The 23,355-nt window shown below is 40.8% G+C and overlaps 2 protein-coding genes across 2 annotated transcripts in view; one reads left to right on the forward strand and one right to left on the reverse strand.

Moving 5' to 3' along the window:
• ZNF682 (zinc finger protein 682) overlaps positions 1-23,355 on the reverse strand; it is a 240,482-nt gene that overhangs the window by 93,123 nt on the left and 124,004 nt on the right. The window lies entirely within an intron of this gene.
• LOC100429350 (uncharacterized) overlaps positions 1-23,355 on the forward strand; it is a 278,342-nt gene that overhangs the window by 4,454 nt on the left and 250,533 nt on the right. The window contains 4 exon segments of the mRNA XM_077978589.1: positions 7,174-7,300; positions 8,488-8,583; positions 19,484-20,507; positions 20,904-20,953. Coding sequence (XP_077834715.1) covers positions 7,174-7,300; positions 8,488-8,583; positions 19,484-20,507; positions 20,904-20,953 — 1,297 coding nt within the window.

Raw genomic sequence — 23,355 nt, forward strand, 5'->3', positions numbered from 1 at the left:
CTGCCTCAGCCTCCTGAGTAGCTGGGACTACAGGCGCCCACCACCACGCCGGGCTAATTTTTTGTATTTTTAGTAGAGATTTCACTGTGTTAGCCAGGATGATCTTGATCTCCTGACCTCGTGATCCGCCTTCCTCAGCCTCCCAAAGTGCTGGGATTACAGGCGTGAGCCACCGCACCTGTCCTGAAGTCTACTTCTTAAGGGATATTTGTGAACAGAATAATTGCTATTGTAATTTTTTATTTATTTATTTTTATTTTTATATTTTTTTAGCAGAATCTTACTCTGTTACCCAGGCATGAGTGCAGTGACATGATCTCGGCTGACTGCAATTCCTGCCACTCAGGTTCAAGTGATTCTCCTGCCTCAGCCTCCCGAGTAGCTGAGATTACTGGCCCCGGCCACTGTGCCCAGCTAATTTTTGTATTTTTAGTAGAGGCGAGGTTTCACCATCTTAGTCAGGCTGGTCTTAAACTCCTGACCTCGTGATCCACCCTCCTTGGCTTCACAAAGTGTTGGGATTACAGATGTAAGGCACTGCACCCAGCTGTATAATTTAAATTTTTTTTAACCTTCTTTAGTGTACATATTGATTATCTAATAAAACTACCCTAGAAAACCTTAAGGGATTTGTTTAAATTGTGGATTAGTATACAGTATAAAGTTGACAGGGCAGTAGCTAGAAAAGATTAAAAGTATAGAAACTCTGGGATTTAAGTTTCTTTTAGGTGAGCTTAGAAAAAACAAAACTGGAAGTACCCCAGTTGCATAGAGAACAGAATTCTACATAAGGTCCTCACACTGCCTGAGACCTGATCAGATTCACACTTTTTGGAGGCTTTCTTTAGGTCTGACCCTACCCTGGAGTCTTGCCTCACAGAACTGATTAGAAGAGATCAGAGTTTTGGCTGCTGAATCCTCCTGCCTTTCTAGAGCTGGTGCTCACAATTTCCTGAATTCCAAAAGCACATGAATGGGAAAAATAAAGTATGTATTTTAGGGTCTTAGTTCTTTAAATTTTCTGTTAAAACCAGTGCTTGCAGAGACATTCTGTTAGGCAACTTTTTTTCTATTCCTGCAGATCCAGTAGCTGCTCCACAAGTCACACAAAAGTAAATGTAAACAATAAAATTTTCTCTAAATTACCTTAAACTCTTCCTTTCTCTTTCATCTTTCTATATTTTGCTTTTATTCTTTACAGTGTTTAAAAAAAAAGTTGATGACAGAGAAACAGAAGTAGAGATAAAAATGCTGGGCCCTTTACCTAAATCCTAAAATGTATTAAATCCTTAGTACCAGCTTTCAGGGTGTTATGAAAATTAAATCACATAATGTGTTATGCCCAGCAAAGTGCTCTGTATCATTCTCTTGAGCACAAAGTACCTGCTTAATAAACATTGCATTAGTACATGTGCACATGTTGTTTTTTAAATAGACTTATTCTGACATTGCTGCCTTCAGTTCCTCTGTAAACTGTAAAGAGCCAGCAAAGAATATAAAACTTTAGGATGGAGATGGGTTGTCCCTATTTGTATCAGAAGTATTTGGTTGTGACAAGAGTGCTGAGTGTAAGGGACCCTGTGCTGTGCCAGCTTCACTAACTAATGCTAATAATGAGCCAAGGGGAAGCAACATCAGCATTGACAGGAAACTTGTTTAAAACACCCATTCAAGGACCCTTTTCAAACCTGCAGAATCACATTACATATAGTGGAGCCAAAATTACCAAGTGATTCATAAGCTCGTTAGAGCTTGAGAGGCAGTGCTTATCTTGGTGGTTATCAGCCCAGGCTTCTCATTAGGATCACATGGCCAATTTGCAGAAATCTCTTGTTCCCTCCCCACAGCTTCTGTTTATTCTGCGTGGAAGCATCCATGTTATTTTAGTGAAGGGCCTCATGTGACTTTTTTTTTTTTTTTTTTTGAGACGGAGTCTCGCTCTGTCGCCCAGGCTGGAGTGCAGTGGCCGGATCTCAGCTCACTGCAAGCTCCGCCTCCCGGGTTCACGCCATTCTCCGGCCTCAGCCTCCCGAGTAGCTGGGACTACAGGCGCCCGCCACCGCGCCCGGCTAGTTTTTTGTATTTTTTAGTAGAGACGGGGTTTCACCGTGTTAGCCAGGATGGTCTCGATCTCCTGACCTCGTGATCCGCCCGTCTCGGCCTCCCAAAGTGCTGGGATTACAGGCTTGAGCCACCGCGCCCGGCCATCATGTGACTTTTAAGGTGAGACCAGAATCAGGTATGAGGGCTTCAAAATACATTCATGAGAGTTAAGTTCTACCTTTGCACTAAAGGGTGGTCACAGGGGCAGTTCTGTTTGGGTTTGGTACAGACAGGTCGGTGTGGCCCATAATTCCATTACTGGAAATTGCTGGTGTCTGTGGCAGGGAGAGCACCTGAGGACAGGAAAGGAGAAACTTATATTTCTGTCTTCGTGGAGCAGCTCATTGTTTCCTGAATCTCTTCTGTTTCAAAGGATGGAAATAGGTGGGCTTTTTCTGTGTTTTTCTGCCAGTTGATGTCATGCCAGCAGGTAATCATGTGGTACTAACACCTTTTGCCGAGACCAGCTTGGTCGGGGAGACCCTAACCCAGGGGCACTAGAGGAATTAAAGACACACAGAAATATAGAGGTGTGAAGTGGGAAATCAGGGGTCTCACAGCCTTCAGAGCTGAGAGCCCAAAACAGAGATTTACCCACATATTTATTAACAGCAAACCAGTCATTAGCATTGTTTCTATAGATATTACATTAACTAAAAGTATCCCTTAAGGGAAACAAAGGGATGGGCTGAATTAATTGCAGCAGAAACACGCCCTTAAGACACAGATGGCTCAGGCTTCTGTTTGTGGCTTAAGAATGCCTTCAAGCGGTTTTCCGTCCTGGGCAGTCCAGGTGTTCCTTGCCTTCATTCCTGTAAACCCACAACCTTCCAGCTTGGGCGTTACGGCCATTATGGACATGTTACAGTGCTGCAGAGATTTTGTTTATGGCCACATTTTGTTTATGACTTGCTCCCAACACCTTTAAAGGCATGTTCTCAAGATGCAGGTTAATTTTTCTAGAGAATCTCATCTGAGAAGGAATTCTATTTGATTTCAAGTTTTAAATTGATCTGGTATTCATTGCAGGGCTCCAATTGCATCTAAATAGATGTGAGAGTTGAAAGACCTATAAGGGGCTTCTCTCGCTTTACAATGTCTTATTATTTATTTATTTATTTATCCTCTGGTTGATGAAATGCCAAGGTGAAAGGAATAGCCAAATGGACTAAAGCACAAGTGCCACTCTAGTTATTTGGCAGAGTGCCCATTAAAGGTCCACTACAATACCACCACACATCGCTCAGGGATGAACAAGGGCTGACTGATTGATAAGCTCTTGAAAATTCTTAAGCTCACTGCATCCCTTCAGGTCTCCAAGGAATGCTAAGTTTCCTCCCTGCGGTGAGAGACAGGAAGTGAATTTAGTGTCTGGAAGCTGGATGGCCCTCGGGGGCTGACCACAGGGACCTCGAGATACAGCAGAGAGAACCTGGCATGACGTATTACTCCAGACTGTAGAATCCTGGAAAAGAGCTACCATGTAGCTCATGCCTGGTTGACTGGAGGACAACCTTAGTGGAAGGGGGACAATCAGGGCCTCTGGCCTGCCATGTGCACAAGCCTAACAATTGCTTTCGTTTAATGTGCAGATGGAATATTTGATCCATTTCAACCAGGCATTTGCATCTTGGTATGTTGTCTTAATTGTCAAAGTTTGTTTTAAGTCTTTAACTTCCATGATCCTCTAGTAAAATGAATGTTTTATCACCTATTTTTATTAGTTTTTAGCCCAAAAAAGCTAAACACCATTTTATATCTAATAATGCTTTTTGTATGATTTTTATACCAGATAAGCTAAATTTTACCTTTATATTAATGTGTTATTAATGTTAAATTTAATTTTAATAAAACCTTATAGATATATTTATCCAATTTTTATGTTTGACCACAAGGTAAGATTTTATAGACTCTTTTTAACCTTTTATAATTTTTGTCAGAGCAGGTTGATGCTTTAAGAAAAACCTGTTGCATTTTTACTTTAATGTCCAGTTCACAGAAAAATTGGATGATACCTTTTTAACTTTAGCTAATGTGTTTATACACAGAATTTTCTTTACAATTAACGTTTTAAAACTTGCTTAAACTTTTAAAGCAATAATTTTTTTAACCTTTTAATGTAGGTAAAAATCCACATTTTTATGCCTACTTATAATCTTTTTACCACAGGTATATTTTACTTTTTTTATACACCTTGCACATAAACTGTTTTTTCAGTAGTACTCAGGAGGCCTTATTACTTTTTTTTTTTTTTTTTTTTTTTTTTTTTTGAGACGGAGTCTCGCTCTGTCACCCAGGCTGGAGTGCAGTGGCCGGATCTCAGCTCACTGCAAGCTCCGCCTCCCGGGTTCACGCCATTCTCCTGCCTCAGCCTCCCGAGTAGCTGGGACTACAGGCGCCTGCCACCTCGCCCGGCTAAGTTTTTGTATTTTTAGTAGAGACGGGGTTTCACTGTGTTAGCCAGGATGGTCTCGATCTCCTGACCTCGTGATCCGCCCGTCTCGGCCTCCCAAAGTGCTGGGATTACAGGCTTGAGCCACCGCGCCCGGCCTCGATTACTTTTAAATTATACAAATTTTTTGCATAAATTTTTTTATAACTCTTTTCTTTTTTTTTTTTTTTTTGAGACGGAGTCTCGCTCTGTCGCCCAGGCTGGAGTGCAGTGGCTGGATCTCAGCTCACTGCAAGCTCCGCCTCCCGGGTTCACGCCATTCTCCTGCCTCAGCCTCCCGAGTAGCTGGGACTACAGGCGCCCGCCACCTTGCCCAGCTAGTTTTTTGTATTTTTTAGTAGAGACGGGGTTTCACCGTGTCAGCCAGGATGGTCTCGATCTCCTAACCTCGTGATCCGCCCGTCTCGGCCTCCCAAAGTGCTGGGATTACAGGCTTGAGCCACCGTGCCCGGCCTTATAACTCTTTTCTTTTACGACTTTTGCAGACAATTTTTTTTTCTTCTGTCGCCCAGGCTGGAGTGCGGTGGCTCACTGCAAGCTCCACATCCTGGGTTCACACCATTCTCCTGCGTCAGCCTCCCGGGTAGCTGGGACTACAGGCGCCTGCCACCACGCGTGGCTAATTTTTTGTATTTTTAGTAGAGATGGGCTTTCACTGTGTTAACCAGGATGGTCTCGATCTCCTGACTTCGTGATCCGCCCACCTCGGCCTCCCAAAGTGCTGGGATTACAGGCGTGAGCCACCGCGCCCGGCCGTAGACCATTTTTTGACATGTCTCAACTTTCTGACATATTACAAACATTTTTTTCTTTCTTTTTTTTTTTAATTAATTTATTATTATTATTATACTTTAAGTTCTAGGGTACATGTGCATAACGTGCAGGTTTGTTACATATGTATACTTGTGCCTTTTTTTCTTTAAACAACCAGTAATTTATTTCAGGACAAGAATTTACCATATAAAATTCTTTTATATAAACCCTGCCCTCCCCCCTTTTTTCCCTTTCTTGGAATTTTTTTTAACATAGTTCCTAGTGGGGTGGGCTTATTTGTGCCTGACCCATGCTTCTTCGAGACAATACACCACACTCACACCACACGCACACCAGAAAACAAAAAACAGGTAAAAAGGGCACATACACATTTCTGCAGTTTACACCAAACCAAAATCAAAACCAAAATCAGAGTATCCAGAAACCCAAGCCAGGTCAAAACCAAAATGAAAGTATCAAGCAATCCAAGTCAAGTCAAAAACAAAAACCAAAGTGCCGGTCCAGGCCCACCTTGGATGATCAGGCTAAGCTTCTACTCAAATGGAGAAGGCACCAAAGTGCCAATAAAGGCACACCGTGGGTGATCAGGCCACGCTTCCACTCAAATGAAGTGGGCAAGTTCCAAAGACTAGTCTTCCCAAGTTTAAGATGTCCGGACTCCAAGTGCCAGTTCCTTCCCAGTGTTCAGCCACTGTGTTAATCCTCTGCTCTGGCGAGGCATTCCGCTGGGGCAATTGCCTACCTGGGAGCGCTCTTTGGATGGCCTCACTCAGTCTGGCCAGAGTCCCCCACAGGGATGCTCCAAGGGCAGGCCTAAGCCTCCTAAGGGGCTGCCTCGGCCAGTGATTGATTTGAGCGACCGGGGGTACATGACAGGGGCTGCATGCACCGGTGGTCAGAGTGAAACAGAACAGGGCAGGAATTTTCACAATGTTCTGCTATACAATGTCTGGAATCTATGAATAACATCAGTTTCTAAGTTATGAGTTGATTTTTAACTATTGGGTTTAGGCCAGGCAGGCCCAGGCCTGGTTTCAGGCCTGGTGCCGGGCTGTCTGCCTTTGGTTTTACTTCTTTGCTTTTTCTTAAAACAGGTACTGAGTATAAAACAATATAAAACAATATGAGAGGGTCTCTCTCTTTGCTCAAGTGTACATATTAAAGTTTGATAGGTGCCTTCTAACTCAACACGTCTTTTCCATCTGAAAAATATTCATAGCTGATTCTGTATGATGTAAATATAGCACTCAAAAATGTACATGTTCATGTTCATGCCCTTAATTTTATACTTTATTATCTAGAAAAAATATCATATATGAACTAATGTTGTCGATCTTAGGCTGCCCTTTTTTCTCAGAGTTGGAAAATATAATAGAGAATATTTTTGTGTTGAAAATTATTTTATTGGCCGGGCGCGGTGGCTCAAGCCTGTAATCCCAGCACTTTGGGAGGCCGAGACGGGCGGATCACAAGGTCAGGAGATCGAGACCATCCTGGCTAACACGGTGAAACCCCGTCTCTACTAAAAACACAAAAAATTAGCCGGGCGAGGTGGCGGCGCCTGTGGTCCCAGCTACTCGGGAGGCTGAGGCTGAGGCAGGAGAATGGCGTGAACCCGGGAGGCGGAGCTTGCAGTGAGCTGAGATCTGGCCACTGCACTCCAGCCTGGGCGACAGAGCGAGACTCCGTCTCAAAAAAAAAAAAAAAATTATTTTATTGGAGAATTTTAGTCAGTTCTATAAGTAAGAACCAGTTCTTTTTACTCTCCCATTTCACCTTAAATCCAATTAAAAATTCCACCAATGGTGACATGGTAAAAACGTGTGTGTTTGTGTGTTTTTCAGGAACCATTGCAATTCAGAGATGTGGCCATAGAATTCTCTCTGGAGGAGTGGCATTGCCTGGACACTGCACAGCAAAATTTATATAGGGATGTGATGTTAGAGAACTACGGAAACCTGGTCTTCCTTGGTGAGGATAACTTAAATACATAATTCATTTAAAAAAACCCAAAAAGTTTTATTTCTCTTTTTTGTGGAATGAATTTAGTACTTTATTCCTTGCATAAAAGAGTTTCAGATGCCCTTTTTCCAGAAAATCTTCAGAATTTTTTTATTTAGGAAAGAATTTCTTCAAGATGTTTCATCTTAATCCAAACTTTCCACATTGCTGAGCTGAGCTTTATTCTTCACTCTAAATTAGTGGTAATTTCAGAATTTTAGTGGCTTAAAACATTGTTGCCCCCACCTGAAAATCTCATTGCCACCACCAATTTTTGATTCAGTAGTACCAGCTAGTAAATTTCAAAAGCCTACATGCAGGGCCGGGTGCAGTGGCTTATGCTTGTAATTCTAGCACTTTGGGAGGCTGAGGCGGGCAGATCACCTGAGGTCGGGAATTTGTGACCAGCCTGACCAACATGTAGAAACTCCATCTCTACTAAAAACACAAAATTAGTCGGTCATGGTGGCATAATCCTGTAATCCCAGCTACTCTGGAGGCTGAGGCAGGAGATTCCCCTGAACGCAGGAGGCAGAGATTTTGGTCAGTCGAGTTTGAGACATTGCACTCTAGCCTGGGCAACAAGGGCAAATACCACTGTAATTTTGATAGGAAGTTTATTGAATCTATAGATCACTTTGGATAATATGGCAATTTAAAAATCTATTTGGATCTTCTCTAATTTTCTGTTTTGTTTTTAAAGGTTTTTTACCTTAGTAATTTTTTTCTAAGAAATTTATTATTTAATGCTATAGTAAATAAGACTTTTTCCTTTCTCTATTTTATCAGATAATTTAAGTGTTTGAGACCATATACTTGTATGTTAATTTTATGTTTTGCTAATTTACTGAGTGTATTTGTCAGTTTAGAAAGGTTTTAAAGTACTGTTTATGGTTTTTAAAGTACTGTTTATGGTTTTTAAAATGTAAGACTATGATCTACAAACAGAAACTTTTTACTTATTTTACTCCATCTCCAGAAGAAAAAGAAACCTACAAGTTGAAAGTATTTCCTAAATATTTAGAAATTTGTTATAAATTAGTATTTTGGTATGAATTTACTAGAATATTTTATTACATGCTTTCTGCTGAGCACATTACTAGCTTGTAATTGGAGAATATAAGCAAGATTCATGCTATTTGTTTTTAATGAAACAGGTATTGTTGTCTCCAAGCCAGACCTGATCACCCGTCTGGAGCAAGGAGAAAACCCTTTGACTGTGAAGAGACATGAGATGACTGCCAACCCCTCAGGTAGGTGCGAGTGAAAATGAATACAACAGATGATACAGATAAGGGTCCCAAGGTCAAAGAGAGAGCTAGCCCTTAAAATGTGATCTGGAAAGCTGTGTTCCAAAGGAAATAGTTCCTGGGCAGCTGTATTGATTGATTGATTGATTTTATTTAATTTTTCTCTCACAAAGGGACATCTTCTGTCTCATGCTTTTAAATTCTCTAAGAATTCTACTATTCTTTCCATGAGCTTCCTTCAAGTTCACAGTGAGAGCCAAATTCTTCTTTATGGTACCTAAGAGACTGCAGCTGCTTTTCCATTGTTTTGGGGACACGCAAATATCTGTGATTTCGAGAAACTAAAACTTTTTTAAGTTGTCTTTTTGCATCAGATCTGAAATGTGTGAGAGTATTTGTTTTTGTTGCCTTTTTGTTCATTTTTTCTGCACATCTGTTTTTATTACCAGATAGTCTTGAAATACAGTTCGAAATTGTAAGTATGATATCCTTCTGCTTTGATCTTTTTCCTCAAGATTGCTTTGGCTATCAAAGTTATTTTAGTTTCATTTAACTTTTAGAAATGTATTAGGATTATTACTATGAATAAAATACCACTGCAATTTTGATAAGAAGTTTATTGAATCTATAGATCACTCAGAATAATGTGGCAATTTTAAAATTTATTTGAATCTTCTCTAATTTTTCATAGTTCTTTTTTTTTGAGACGGAGTCTTGCTCAGTTGCCAGGCTGGAGTGCAGTTGCGCAGTCTCTGCTCACTGCAACCTCTGCCTCCTGGGTTCAAGCTATTCTCTGCCTCAGCCTCCCAAATAGCTGAGATTACAGGTGCCCGCCACCTTGCTCAGCTAATTTTTTTTTTGTATTTTTTGTAGAGATGGGATTTCACCATGTTGGCCAGGCTGATCTTGAACTCCTGACCTCATGATCCACCCACCGCAACCTCCCAAAGTGGTGGGATTACAGGCGTGAGCCACACTCCTGGCCCGTAGTTTTTTTATTGTAAAGATTTTTTACTTCCTTGGTTAATCTTTTTCTGAGAAAGTTACTACTTAATGCTATAGTAAATAAGAATTTTTTCTTCCTCTATTTTATCAGATAGTTTAAGTGTATGAGACCATACATATGCTTGTATGTTAATTTTATATTTTGCTAATTTACTGAGTGTATTTATCACTTTAGACAGGTTTTAATGTACTATTTATTGATATTTAAATATAAGATTGTATGATCTACAAACAGCAACTTTTTACTTATTTTTCTTTAATTTCAATGGATTTTTTTCTTTGATTAATTCTTCTTTCACATGCTTCCAGTGCTACATTAAAAGAGAAACATTGACAATGGACACAACATAGTTTTGTATTGGTGCCTAAATTTGATGGTGCAAACACCTCTTCAAGTTTTTATAAACTGATTTTAGAAGGTAAAGATCTTTTGTTGGGCCCTTAGGGTGATAAGACACCCTCTGAATTTGTAGTGAGGAGGGGTTGTAGATTGGTCACAAGGCTGCTGGGTCTGCACTAGGGTCCACCTTTAGTTAGCTTGTTGCGGGGTCTTGGGACTACCCAAGAAAACTACCAAATAATATTCTCATTTTATTTTTGGACAGACTGCATGCATATCCTTCAGGGCTTTGCTCCATAGGGAAGACACTAGCGCATGTTTTTGTAGTCAGGTCTGCATATGGTGGGCCTTATGTCTGGATATCGATGAGTATGGCTTTTATTGAGTACCAGAGAGCATTCCCTCAGATAACTGGGTGGGTTTCTTTTTTTTTTTTTTTTTGAGATAGAGTCTTGCACTGTTGCCCAGGCTGGAGTGCAGTGGCACAATCTCAGCTCACTGCAAGCTTCGCCTCCTGGGTTCACGCCATTCTCCTGCCTCAGCCTCCCAAGTAGCTAGGACTACAGGCGCCCGCCACCATGCCCAGCTAATTTTTTTGTACTTTTAGTGCAGACGGGGTTTCACCATGTTAGCCAGGATGGTCTCGATCTCCTGACCTCGTGATCCGCCTACCTCGGCCTCCCAAAGTGCTGGGATTACAGGTGTGAGCCCCCGCGGCCGGCAACTGTGTAGGTTTCTATATAGGCAGAACTGACCATAAACGTTATCTTGTCTAAGTGAGTAGTCATGGAGATAGTCTTTTTTTCACCACGTGTTTAATGATGAACATATATTTCCTTTTGTGAGAGAAACGCTTCTTTTATTTGAAGGTCATTTTCAAAAAGATTTGTAATTCTGGTTTTTTTTTTTTTTTTTCAGTTTTCTTTAAAAAAAATTGTTTTAAAAACACATAACATAAAATTTACCGTCTTAATTCAATCGTACATTTTCAGGGCCAGGCATGGTTGTGGCTCCCATCTGTAATCCCAGGATTTTGGGAGGCCAACACAGGAGGATCTCTGAAGCCCAAAAGTTTGAGACTGGCCTGGGAAAGATATGGAGACCCCTCTCTATAAAAATAATTTAATAATTGCCAGGCATGGTGGTGTGCAGCTGTGGTACCTGCTACTTGGGAGATTGAGGGGGAGTCAAAGTTGTGCCACTACATTTCAGTTTGAATGACAGAGTGAGACCCTGTCTCAAAAAAAAAAAAAAAAAAAAGCTATTCATTTCAGGCATGTTAAGTATATTCTCATTGTTATGTAAAAGACTTCTAGACACTTTACATCTTGTAAAACTAAAGCTCAATACCCATTAAGTAACAACTGCTCATTTTACCCTCTCTCTAGCCCTTGACAGACAAACTTTCCACTTCCTGTTTTTATGATTTGACTACTTAAGATATCTCATATAAGTGGTATCATATGGTATCGATAATTTTGTTACTGGATTAATTCAAATGACATAATATTTTTAGTGTTCATCTTAAAATGTGACAAGATTGTTCTTTTCAAGGTGGAATAATATTCCATTGTATGTATATATTACATATTTTGATATGTTTATAAATCAAGAGACATCTGAGTTGCTTCAGTCTTTTGGCTTTTGTGAATACTGGTGCAATAAACATGGATATTCAAATATGTCTTCCAGGTCCTGTGTTGCTTTTTTTTTTTTTCTTTCTTTCCTTCTTTTTTTTTTCTTGAGAAGGAGTCTTGCTCTATTGCCCAGGCTGAAGTGCAGTGGTGTGATCTCAGCTCACTGAGACCTCTGCCTCCTGGGTTCAAGCAATTCTCCTGCTTCAGCCTCCCAAGTAGCTGGGATTATAGGCGCCCAGCTAATTTTTTATATTTTTAGTAGAATGGGGTTTATTATGTTGGCCAGGAAGGTCTCGAACTCCTGACCTCAGATCATCTGCCCACCTTGGCCTCCCAAAGTGCTAGGATTACAGGCTTGAGCCACTGGGCCTGGCCTGTGTTACATATTTTGTATATAGATATAATAAGTGAGGAACATTTATAACATTTTTAAATAATGGCTGCATCTTTGTTTTCCAGCAGCAAGCAACATGGGTTTCATTTTTATTGCAACATCAACAAATTAGGAGTTTTAAAAAAAATTTACAGTGGCCATTCTAATGGATATGAGGTGATTTTGTTTGTCATGTGTGTTGTTTTTTTATTTCTCTACAAATCAGTATTTTTGTGCATTCTTTCAAATGCTTTTTCCCATTTGTGTAGTTTTTTGATGAATTTTTTTTGTTCATTTCTATTTTTTTTTTTTTTTGAGACGGAGTCTCGCTCTGTCGCCCAGGCTGGAGTGCAGTGGCACGATCTCGGCTCGCTGCAAGCTCCGCTTCTCGGGTTCACGCCATTCTCCTGCCTCAGCCTCCTGAGCAGCTGGGACTACAGGCACCCGCCACCGTGCCCGGCTAATTTTTTGTATTTTTATAGAGACGGGGTTTCACTGTGGTCTCGATCTCCTGACCTTGTGATCCGCCCGCCTCGGCCTCCCAAAGTGCTGGGATTACAGGCGTGAGCCACCGCGCCCGGCTGTTCATTTCTAAATCAAGTTATTCAACTTTATTGTTTAAAGAGTTGTTTATTTATTGTGATTTTTTTTTTTTTTTTTTTTTTTTTTTTTTGAGACGGAGTCTTGCTCTGTCGCCCAAGCTGGAGTGCAGTGGCGCGATCCTGGCTCACTGCAAGCTCCGCCTCCTGGGTTCACGCCATTCTCCTGCCCCAGCCTCCCGAGTAGCTGGGACTACAGGCGCCGGCCACTGCGCCCGGCTCATTTTTTTTGTATTTTTAGTAGAGACGGGGTTTCACCGTGGTCTCGATCTCCTGACCTTGTGATCCGCCCGCCTCGGCCTCCCAAAGTGCTGGGATTACAGGCGTGAGCCACCGCGCCCGGCCTTTATTGTGATTATTAACTTCCTTCACATGAAATTTGCAAATGTTTTCATCCATTTTCTAAGGGAAGTTGCCACTTTGGAATTTTCTTTTGATGTATAGAAATTTTGATGTCTAGTGTAGTCAGACTTTTCTGTTCTTGTATTTGTTGCTCATGCATTTAATGTCGTATCTAAGAAAATGGTGCCAAGACCAATGTCGTGTCTTTTTCCTGCATTTTTTCTTTCTTTCTTTTTTTTTTTTTTCGGTGAGACGCAGATTTACTCTTTTTTCCCAGGCTGGAGTGCAATGGCACAATCTCGGCTCACTGCATCCTCCGCCTCCGAGGTTCAAGCGATTCTCCTGCCTCAGCCTCCCGAGTAGTTGGGATTACAGGCATGTGCCACCATGCCCGGCTAATTTTGTATTTTTAGTAGAAACGGAGTTTCACCGTGTTGCCCAGGCTGATCTTGAACTCCTGACCTCAGGTTATCTGCCCGCCTCTGCCTCTCAAAGTGCTGGGATTACAGGTGTGAGCCACTGCGCCCGGCTTTCCTGTATCTTTTCTAATAGACTTGTTAGTTATGTCTAAGTATTTTGTTTAAAATATATTTTTGGGCCAGGAGCAGTGGCTCACGCCTGTAATCCCAGCACTTTGGGAGGCAGAGGTGGGAGGATCACGAGGTCAGGAGATCGAAACCATCCTGGCTAACATGGCGAAACCCTGTCTCTACCAAAAATACAAAAAAAATTAGGCAGGCATGGTGGCGGGCACCTGTAGTCCCAGCTACTCGGGATGCTGAGGCTGGAGAATGGTGAACCCGGGAGGCGGAGCTTGCAGGGAGCCAAGATCGCGCCACTGCACTGGAGCCTGGGCGACATGGCAGGACTCCGTCTCAGAAAATGTATATATATATATTTGTATCATTCAAGAAAATAATCCAACTTTATTTTATCAGTGTTGATATTCAGTTTTCAGCATCATTTTTTTGAAGAGATTACTTTTCTCTATTTTGTACTCATGGTAACTTTTTGAAAGATCATTTTATCATATGCAGAAGGGTTCATTTCTGAGCTCTCTAGTCTGGTCTTTCATCTGTTTATCTTTGTGTCAGTATCACATTGTTTATGTTACTGTAGCTTTTAACTGTAGGTTGTATTGACATCTGTGAAGAATAAAATTTTTTGACCCCTGAGCAAGAATATGTTGAAGAGTGTGTTTTATATTCACATATTTTTGAATTTGCCAGTTTGCCTTTTGCTTTTAATTCCTAGTGTCATTCAATGTTTGTTAGAAAACACACAATGTATAATTTTAGTGTTTTAAAATTGATTTATTGTTATTTTAAGATAAGATCTTACCAACACCGAGGCTGGAGTGCTGTGCCATATTTTTGGCTCACTAAAGCCTCAGCTTCCTGGGCTCAAGTGATCCTTTCACCTTTGTTTTGTGAGTAGCTTGGACTACAGTCGTGCACTACCATGTCTGGTTAATTGTTTGCTTGTTTGTAGTGTTGGGATCTCACTATGTTGTCCAGGCTGGTCTCAAACTTTTGTCCCTAATGGATTCTCTTACCTAGGTCTCCCAAAGTGTTAGGATTATAGGCAAGATCCACTGCACCCACACCCAGTCAGTACTTTTAAATTTAATAAAACTTGGTATGTGTCCTAACAGAATATACCAGATGCAAACAAGAATATTGTGTATTATCTTGGTTTTGACTGGAGAGTTTTGCATGTGTCTGTGAAGCCTAGTTGGTCTATAATATTATTTGCATGTCCATGTTCTCCAGACCTCATGCTGCAAAATGAATCCTCAATGTTGGATGTGGGATCTGGTGGGACATGTTTGTGTCATGGAGGCAAATTGCTCATGAATGGCATGGTACTTTCTCTTTGTAACCAAAACTTTACACTCTATTAATTCAGTGACAGCTGGTTCATTAAAAGAACCTGACTCCTTCACCTCACACTTCCTGTGTCTCTTACCATATAGTATGTCCAGTTACTCTTTACCTTCCATCATGATTGTAAGTTTCCTGAGACCCTCACCAGAAGCAGATGCTGGCACACACTTCTTATAGTCTGCCAAACCGTGAGCCACATAAATTATTTTTCTTTTTTTTTTTTTTTTTTTTTTGAGACGGAGTCTGGCTCTGTCGCCCAGGCTGGAGTGCAGTGGCGCGATCTCGGCTCACTGCAAGCTCCGCCTCCCGGGTTCAGGCCATTCTCCTGCCTCAGCCTCCCGAGTAGCTGGGACTACAGGCGCCCACAACCGCGCCCGGCTAATTTTTTGTATTTTTAGTAGAGACGGGGTTTCACCGTGGTCTCGATCTCCTGACCTTGTGATCCGCCCGCCTCGGCCTCCCAAAGTGCTGGGATTACAGGCGTGAGCCACCGCGCCCGGCATAAATTATTTTTCTTTAAAAATTATGCACTCTCAAGTATTCCTCTGTATGCAAAATAATATGGTCTATAATGTTTCCTAAGTTTTCTGTTTCTCATTTTTTCTCTGAATTTTCTATTTATTATTGCAAATGGGGTCTTGATGTCTACAATTATTATGTTGCTATGTATATCTTGCTTCACTTTTGTCAGTATTTGCTTTTTATATTTTGGAGCCCTGATGCTATGTACACATATACATATAGATAGATAAATAATATAGTTACAGATTCCTGGTAAATTAACTCACTTTGCCATAATATAATATCATTCTTTGTCTAATGGTAGTACTTGACCTATAGCATATTATGTCTAATACAATCATGACCACTTCACTCAATTGTGGTTACTATTTTTATGAAATACACATTTTTTTCCTTCTGTTACTTTCAGCCTATTTGACTCAATGCTACAATGAATCTCTTGTATGCAGCATACTATATGCTTTTAAAGAAACCACCGAGGCATTCTATAGCTTTTTTTTTTAATGTATTTATTTATTTTGAGATGGAGTTTCACTCTTGTTGCCCAGGCTGGAGTGCGATGGCGTGAGCTCACTGCAACCTCCGCCTCCCAAGTTCAAGCAATTCTCCTGCCTCAGCCTCCCGAGTAGCTGGGATTACAGGCACCTGTCACCACACTCGGCTAATTTTTTTGTATTTTCAGTAGAGATGGGGTTCCGCCATGATGGCCAAGCTCGTCTTAAACTCCTGACCTCAGGTGATCTACCCACCTCTGCCTCCCAAAGTGCTAGGATTACAGGCATGAGCCACCACGCCCGGCCTCATTTAATTTTGAGATAGGGTCTCACTCTGTCAACCAGGCTGATTTGCATGATTCACTGCTGCCCAAACCTCCAAAACTCAGATCATCCTTTCATTTTAGCCTCTCAAACAGCTGGGTTACAAGGATGTGCCATCACAGTCAGCTAGGTTTTTTGTATTTTTTGTAGAGACAGAGTTTTGCCATGTTGCCCAGGCTGGCCTTAAACTCACGGGATCAGTTGATCAGCCTACCTTGGCCTTCCAAAGTCCTAAGATTACATTTGATTTTATTAAGTAGTTTAATTAATTCATATTTACAATGATTAAAGAAATGAAGTTGTTATTACCAGTTAGATTGTTATTTTACGTGTTTCTAGTAGTTATATTCTTCTCATCTCCTGTTTTACTTTCTTAATTTTCATTTAATTTTGTACTGTCATGCTTTCATTATTTTTTAATCTCCTTTTGCATACTTTCTATAAATATTACCTTTGTGATCATCTTGAAAACTGGAGATTATATACATCGTAAAATTAAAACTATATTTCAATCTCATAACTTCAATTGAATACAAAAACTATGCCTCTATGTTTTACAGTTTGTTATTCATATAAAAATTATTTTATATAGTATATCTATTAGATTTATGCAGATTTACATATTGTTTCTTATATTTTATAAAATCACTTTAAAAGTTTTTATGTACCATCTTTTTTTTTTTTTTTTGAAACTGAGTCTCTATTGCCCAGGTAGTACAATTTTGCTGATGGCATTATTCCCATTTGACAGCCTTTTTTTTTTTTTTTTTTTTTTAATAACTTTAGCAATATCACAGTTTTTTTCTGAGGTACAAAAATGTTTTAAATAAATTCACTGGTGTTGGGCGCAGTGGCTCATGCCTGTAATCCCAGCATTTTGGGAGCCCGAGGCGGGCAGACCACCTGAGGTCAGAAGTTCGAGACAAGCCTGGCTAACATGGTGAAACCCTGTTTCTACTAAAAAAGAAAAAATTAGCCAGGCATGGTGGCGCACGCCTGTAATTCCAGCTACTCGTGAGGCTGATACAGGAGAATCACTTGAACCCTGGAGGCGGAGGTTGCAGTGAGCTGAGGTTACATCATTGCACTCCAGCTTGGGCAACAAGAGTGAAACTCTGTCTAAAAAAAAAAATTCACTGGTTATCTTATGTGACTATGCTTATAAATGGAACATCATTATGTGATTTTTGAAATTTTGTTTATATGTGTGTTTGTTATAAATACATTTGTGTGTATCTAAGTTTGTTTATACAGTTTTTCATGTTTACATCATATTTTCTTTTAATAAATTTTTCAGTTATTTTTTGTATTTTTTATATCCACAATTTTTGGTTTTTGGTATTTTAGTATTTCTTTTTATTCTCATTTTTCTGATTTTCAGTAGTTGTCTGGGTTTCTCTTTTTTTTTTTTCTTATACCGAGTCTTTTTCTGTCACCAAGGCTGGAGTGCAGTGGTGTGATCTCAGCCAGGCTGATCTTGAACTGCTGACCTCAAATGATCCACCCACCTCAGCCTCCTAAAGTGCTGGGTTTACAGGCATCAGCCACCATGCCTGGCCTTTTTAATTTTATTTTTGAGACAGTGTTGCTCTGTTGCCCAGGCTGCAGTGCAGTGGTACAGTCTCCACTCACTACAACCTTCCCCGCCCAGGTTCAAGCAATTCTACTGTGTCAGCCTTTCAAGTAGCTGGGATTACAGGCACATACCACCATGCCCAGCTAATTTTTGTATTTTTAGTAGATACAGGGTTTCACCATGTTGGCCAGGCTGGTCTCAAACTCCTGACCTCATGTGATTTTTCTCACCTTGATCTCCCAGTGTGTTGGGATTACAGGAATGAGCCACCAACACTGGGCTGTTCAATTCATTTGGAATTTTAAAAATTACTTTATATACTTTTTGTGGATGCTTTTGAAAATTTTATAATTTTTTTGATGGGGCCATGTTGTTTTACTATTTGGTATACATTACAATCTTTGATAGAGATTTGGAAATTAACAAAAAGCTACCTGTTAAAATGTTTATAATATAGCTTTGTCCTGGTGTAGTCTGAAATCAATTGTCTTGGCTAGAGATTCTGGGAATTTCTCAAACATGTTTTTAGGATGAATCTTGTCTAAAATTTTGTGTTTATTGTTTAGTTAAATCAGCTTATTTGTATTTCCTCTTAATAGTCAGTAATCACTTGCTATCACTTGGTACACCCATTCCCTGTTTGGGGTACTGCAGTTTCTCTGCTTCTCTATAATTTACCTTTAGACGCAGCAAACTGTCATTCCAATGTATATCACCATTGTTTTCAGCATTTTATGTCATGGGACACATTATCTGGTGTCTAAAAAAGCCCCTAGAAGACAGAAATAAAGATGTATGTACCAATGTACATACACTGTTTTTTAAAAAGGAAACCAGGAGTTGGCGCAATTTACATTTTTGTGTGTGTGTGTGAGACAGAGTCTCACTCTTACCCAGTCTGGAGTGCAGTGGCATGATCTTTGCTCGCTACATTCTCTACCTTCACAGTTTGAAACAATTCTCCTGCCTCAGCCTCCAAAGTAGCTAGGATTACAGGTACCTGTTACCACGCGTGGCTAATTTTTTTTGTATTTTAGTAGAAATGGGGTTTTATCGTGTTGTTCAGGCTGGTCTCAAACTCCTGACCTCAGGTGATCCTCCTGCTTTGCCCTCCCAAATTGCTGGAATTACAGGCATGAGGCATGAGCCATTATGCCTTGTTGGCAATTTATTCTATTATTATTATTATTATTTTGAAACAGAGTCTCGCTCTGTCGCCCAGGCCAGAGTGCAGTGGTACAATCTTGGCTTACTGCAACCTCCGCCTCCTGGATTCAAGAAATTCTCATGCCTTGGCCTCCTGAGTAGTTGGGATTACAGCTGCCGATGACCATGACTGGCTAACTTTTTGTAATTTTAGTAGAGATAGGTTTCACCATCTTGGTCAGGCTGGCCTTGAACTCCTGACCTCAAGTGATTCACATCAGCCTCCCATAGCGCTGGTATTACAGACGTGAGGCACTGCACCAGGTTGGCAATTTACTTTTAAAGGCACAGTGTTATGCTGGGGAGCAAGAAGAGCTGTTGCATATAAGTAACAGACTTTTCTTTATCTTGTTTGTGAATGTTTGCTTTATGCTCACCCGGGGCCTTTCACACACTTAACTCATTTATAAATTTTTCACAAATGTATTTTGGGCAGTATGTTTTTGTTACATTTATATGTCCAGGAAGAAATTACAGCTTGAGGTATTTTGCTATGTCATCTTGCTTATGTAGTTTTTATAACTTTGTAAGTTAGATTTGTAAAGTGTATTTATCTGAGTCTACCAATTGAAGTAATGTGTTTTTGTTGTTTCTTTCAGTTATGTGTTCTCATTTTGCCCAAGACCTTCAGCCAGAGCAGAGCATAAAAGATTCTTTCCAAAAAGTGATACTTAGAAAATTTGAAAAATGTGGACATGGCAATTTACAGTTTAAAAAAGGCTGTGAAAGCGTGGATGAGTGTGAGGTACACAAAAGAGGTCACAATGGGCTTAACCAATGTTTGACAACTACCCAGAGCAAAATGTTTCAATGTGGTAAATATGGGAAAGTCTTTCATCAATTTTCAAATTCAAAGAGACATAAGAGAAGACATACTGAAAAGAAAACTTTGAAATATGTAGAATGTGACAAAAATTTTAAACAGTCCTTAACCCATACTACACATAAAAAAATTGATACTGGAGAGAAACCCTACAAATGTGAAGAATGTGACAAAGCCTTTAAGTACTTCTGTACCCTTACTACACATAAAAAAATTCATACTGTAGAGAAACCATACAAATGCGAAGAATGTGGCAAAGCCTTTAAGTACTCCTATACCCTTACTACACATAAGATAATCCATACTGGAGAACAACCCTACAAATGTAAAGAATGTGGCAAAGCTTTTAACCATCCTGCAACTCTTTCTTCACATAAGAAAATTCATACTGGAGAGAAACCATACAAGTGTGATAAATGTGGCAAAGCCTTTATTTCATCCTCAATCCTTCGTAAACACGAGAAGATTCATACGGGAGAGAAACCCTACAAATGTGAAGAATGTGACAAAGCCTTCACCCGTTCCTCACACCTTACTATGCATAGGATCATTCATACTGGAGAGAAGCCATACAAATGTGAAGAATGTGGCAAAGCTTTTACATGGTCTGCAGGCCTCCATAAACATAGGAGAACTCATACTGGAGAGAAACCCTACAAATGTGAAGAATGTGGCAAAGCCTATACTACATCCTCAAATCTAATGGAACATAAGGCAGCTCATACTGGAGAGCAACCTTACAAATGTAAAGAATGTGGCAAAGCTTTTAACTGGTCCTCAGACCTTAATAAACATAAGAGAATTCATATTGGACAGAAACCAAGAATGTGACAAAGCTTTATTTTATTATTATTATTCATTTATTTTTGTTTGAGAGCGAGTTTCGCTCTTGTTGCCCAGGCTGGAGTGCAATGGTGCAACTTTGGCACACCACAGCCTCCGCCTCCTGGGTTCAAGCGACTCTCCTGCCTCAGCCTTCCTGAGTAGCTAGGATTATAGGCATGCGCCACCACACCTGGCTAATTTTGTATTTTTAGTAGAGACGGGGTTTCTCCATGTTGGTCAGGCTGGTCTCAGACTCCTAACCTCAGGTGGTCTGCTTGCTTTGGCCTCCCAAAGTGTTGGGATTACAGGCATGAGCCACTGTGCCTGGCCGACGAAAGTTTTTAAGGAAGTTCTTAACCCTTATTACGCGTAATTCATACTGGACAGAAACCCTACAAATGTGAAGAATGTGGCAAAGCCTGTAACAAGTTCTCAGTTCTTTTATTTTTATTCATTTATTTATTTTTTGAGATGCAGTTTCACTCTTGTGACCCAGGCTCGAGTGCAATGGTATGATCTCAGTTTACTGCGACCTCTGCCTCCTGGGTTAAAGCCATTCTCCTTCCTCAGCCTCCTGAGTAGCTAGGATTATAGGTGCCCACCACCACGCCCAGCTCGTTTTTGTATTTTCAGTAGAGACAGGCTTTTGCCATATTTGCCAGACTGGTCTTGAACTCCTGACCTCAGGTGATCCACTCACCTCGGCTTCTAAAGTTCTGGGATGACAGGCATGAGCCTCAATTCCCAGCCACAAGTTCTCAATTCTTAAGAGACATGGCGATAATTCATGCTGAAGAGGAACTCTACAAACCTGAAAGATGTGACAGTGCTTTTCCCAACACCTCCAACTTTTCTACGCATTAAAAAAAATTATACTCTGTGAAACCATAGAAATGTATGAAATGTGACAGAGCCTTTATATGGTTGCCACACTTTATTGTAGGTAAGGTAATTCATACTTCCAAAACATGCACAAGTATGAAGAATGTGGCAAAACTTTTAATCAGTGCTTACACGTTATTTCATAGGAAAGCTATTATCCTTGAGAAAAATTGTACAAATATAAAGAATATGGGGCCGGGCGCGGTGGCTCAAGCCTGTAATCCCAGCACTTTGGGAGGCCGAGATGGGCGGATCACGAGGTCAGGAGATCGAGAGACGATCCCGGCTAACACGGTGAAACCCCGTCTCTACTAAAAAATACAAAAAAATAGCCGGGCGAGGTGGCGGGCGCCTGTAGTCCCAGCTACTCGGGAGGCTGAGGCAGGAGAATGGCGTAAACCCGGGAGGCGGAGCTTGCAGTGAGCTGAGATCCGGCCACTGCACTCCAGCCTGGGTGACAGAGCAAGACTCCGTCTCAAAAAAAAAAAAAAAAAAAAAAAGAATATGGAAAAGCCATTAATGCCCATCACATCTTAGTCAATGTAAGATGGTTCATAGTTATTAAAAATAAAAGAGAAATTACTGTGGAAAAAAATCTTTCAGAAAATATAAGCCTTTAAGGTGAAGAAGAGTATTGATTCTGAAGACAAGCATTACAAATATAAAGGGGTCTGTAGTACCTTTGCTTGTATTACAGATTTTTTTTTTTTTTTTTTTTTGAGACAGTCTCGCTCTGTCTCCCAGGCTGGAGTGCAGTGGCGGGATCTCGGCTCACTACAAGCTCCGCCTCCCGGGTTTACGCCATTCTCCTGCCTCAGCCTCCCCAGTAGCTGGGACTACAGGCGCCCGCCACCTCGCCTGGCTAGTTTTTTGTATTTTTTAGTAGAGACGGGGTTTCACCGTGTTAGCCAGGATGGTCTCGATCTCCTGACCTCGTGATCCACCCGTCTTGGCCTCCCAAAGTGCTGGGATTACAGGCTTGAGCCACCGCGCCCGGCACTGTATTACAGATCTTGTTGCACGCATTTTGTATTAGAAGGAAACCCTAAAGCGGTTGCCAAGCTTTGTTCAACATCGGGGAATGTATATTGAAGAAGATTCCTGCAAATGTAATGAATTTGGAAACACTTTTTAGATAATTATTTGTGACCGGGCACGGTGGCTAATGCTTGTAATCCCAGCACTTTGGGAGGCCAAGGTGGGAGGATCACCTGAGGTCGGGAGTTTGAGATCAGCCTGACCAACACAGAGAAACCCCATCTCTACTAAAAATATAAAATTAGTCATGCGTGGTGGCACATGCCTGTAATCCCAGCTACTCAGGAGGCTTGAACCTGGGAGGCAGAGGTTGAGAGTCGAGATCATTGCACTCCAGCCTGGGCGACAAGAGTGAAACTCCGTCTCCAAACAAACAAACAAAAACTATTTGTGTATAACTGAAAGTAGATTTTTAGAAGCATTGTAATTACATTAAAAGTATACTTGTTCCAGCCGGGCACGGTGGCTCACACCTGTAATCCCAACACTTTGGGAGGCCGAGGCAGGTGGATCATGAGGTCAGGAGTTCAAGACCTGCCTGGCCAAGATGGTGAAATCCTGTCTCTGCTAAAAATACAAAAATTAGCTGGGCATGGTGATGGGCGCCTATAATCCCAGCTACTTGGGAGGCTGAGGCAGAGAACTGGAATTGCTTGAACCCGGGAGGCGGAGATTGCAGTGAGCTGAGGTCACACCATTGTCCAGCCTGGGTGACAGAGCAAGACTCCATCTCAAAAAAAAAAAATAAAGTATACTTGCTTCCTTAAAAAATTTTTTCTGAAAAGTGAATAATGATGTAATCCAGCTTTCAAATTACTTTATGCTATTATTTTGTTCTTACTGTATTCACATGTGAAAGCATATGTTCAATTTTTGCTGCATCAGATATATTAGCGATACTTT

The sequence above is a fragment of the Macaca mulatta genome, chromosome 19 (assembly GCF_049350105.2).
Source record: "Macaca mulatta isolate MMU2019108-1 chromosome 19, T2T-MMU8v2.0, whole genome shotgun sequence".
Lineage (NCBI taxonomy): Eukaryota > Metazoa > Chordata > Mammalia > Primates > Cercopithecidae > Macaca > Macaca mulatta.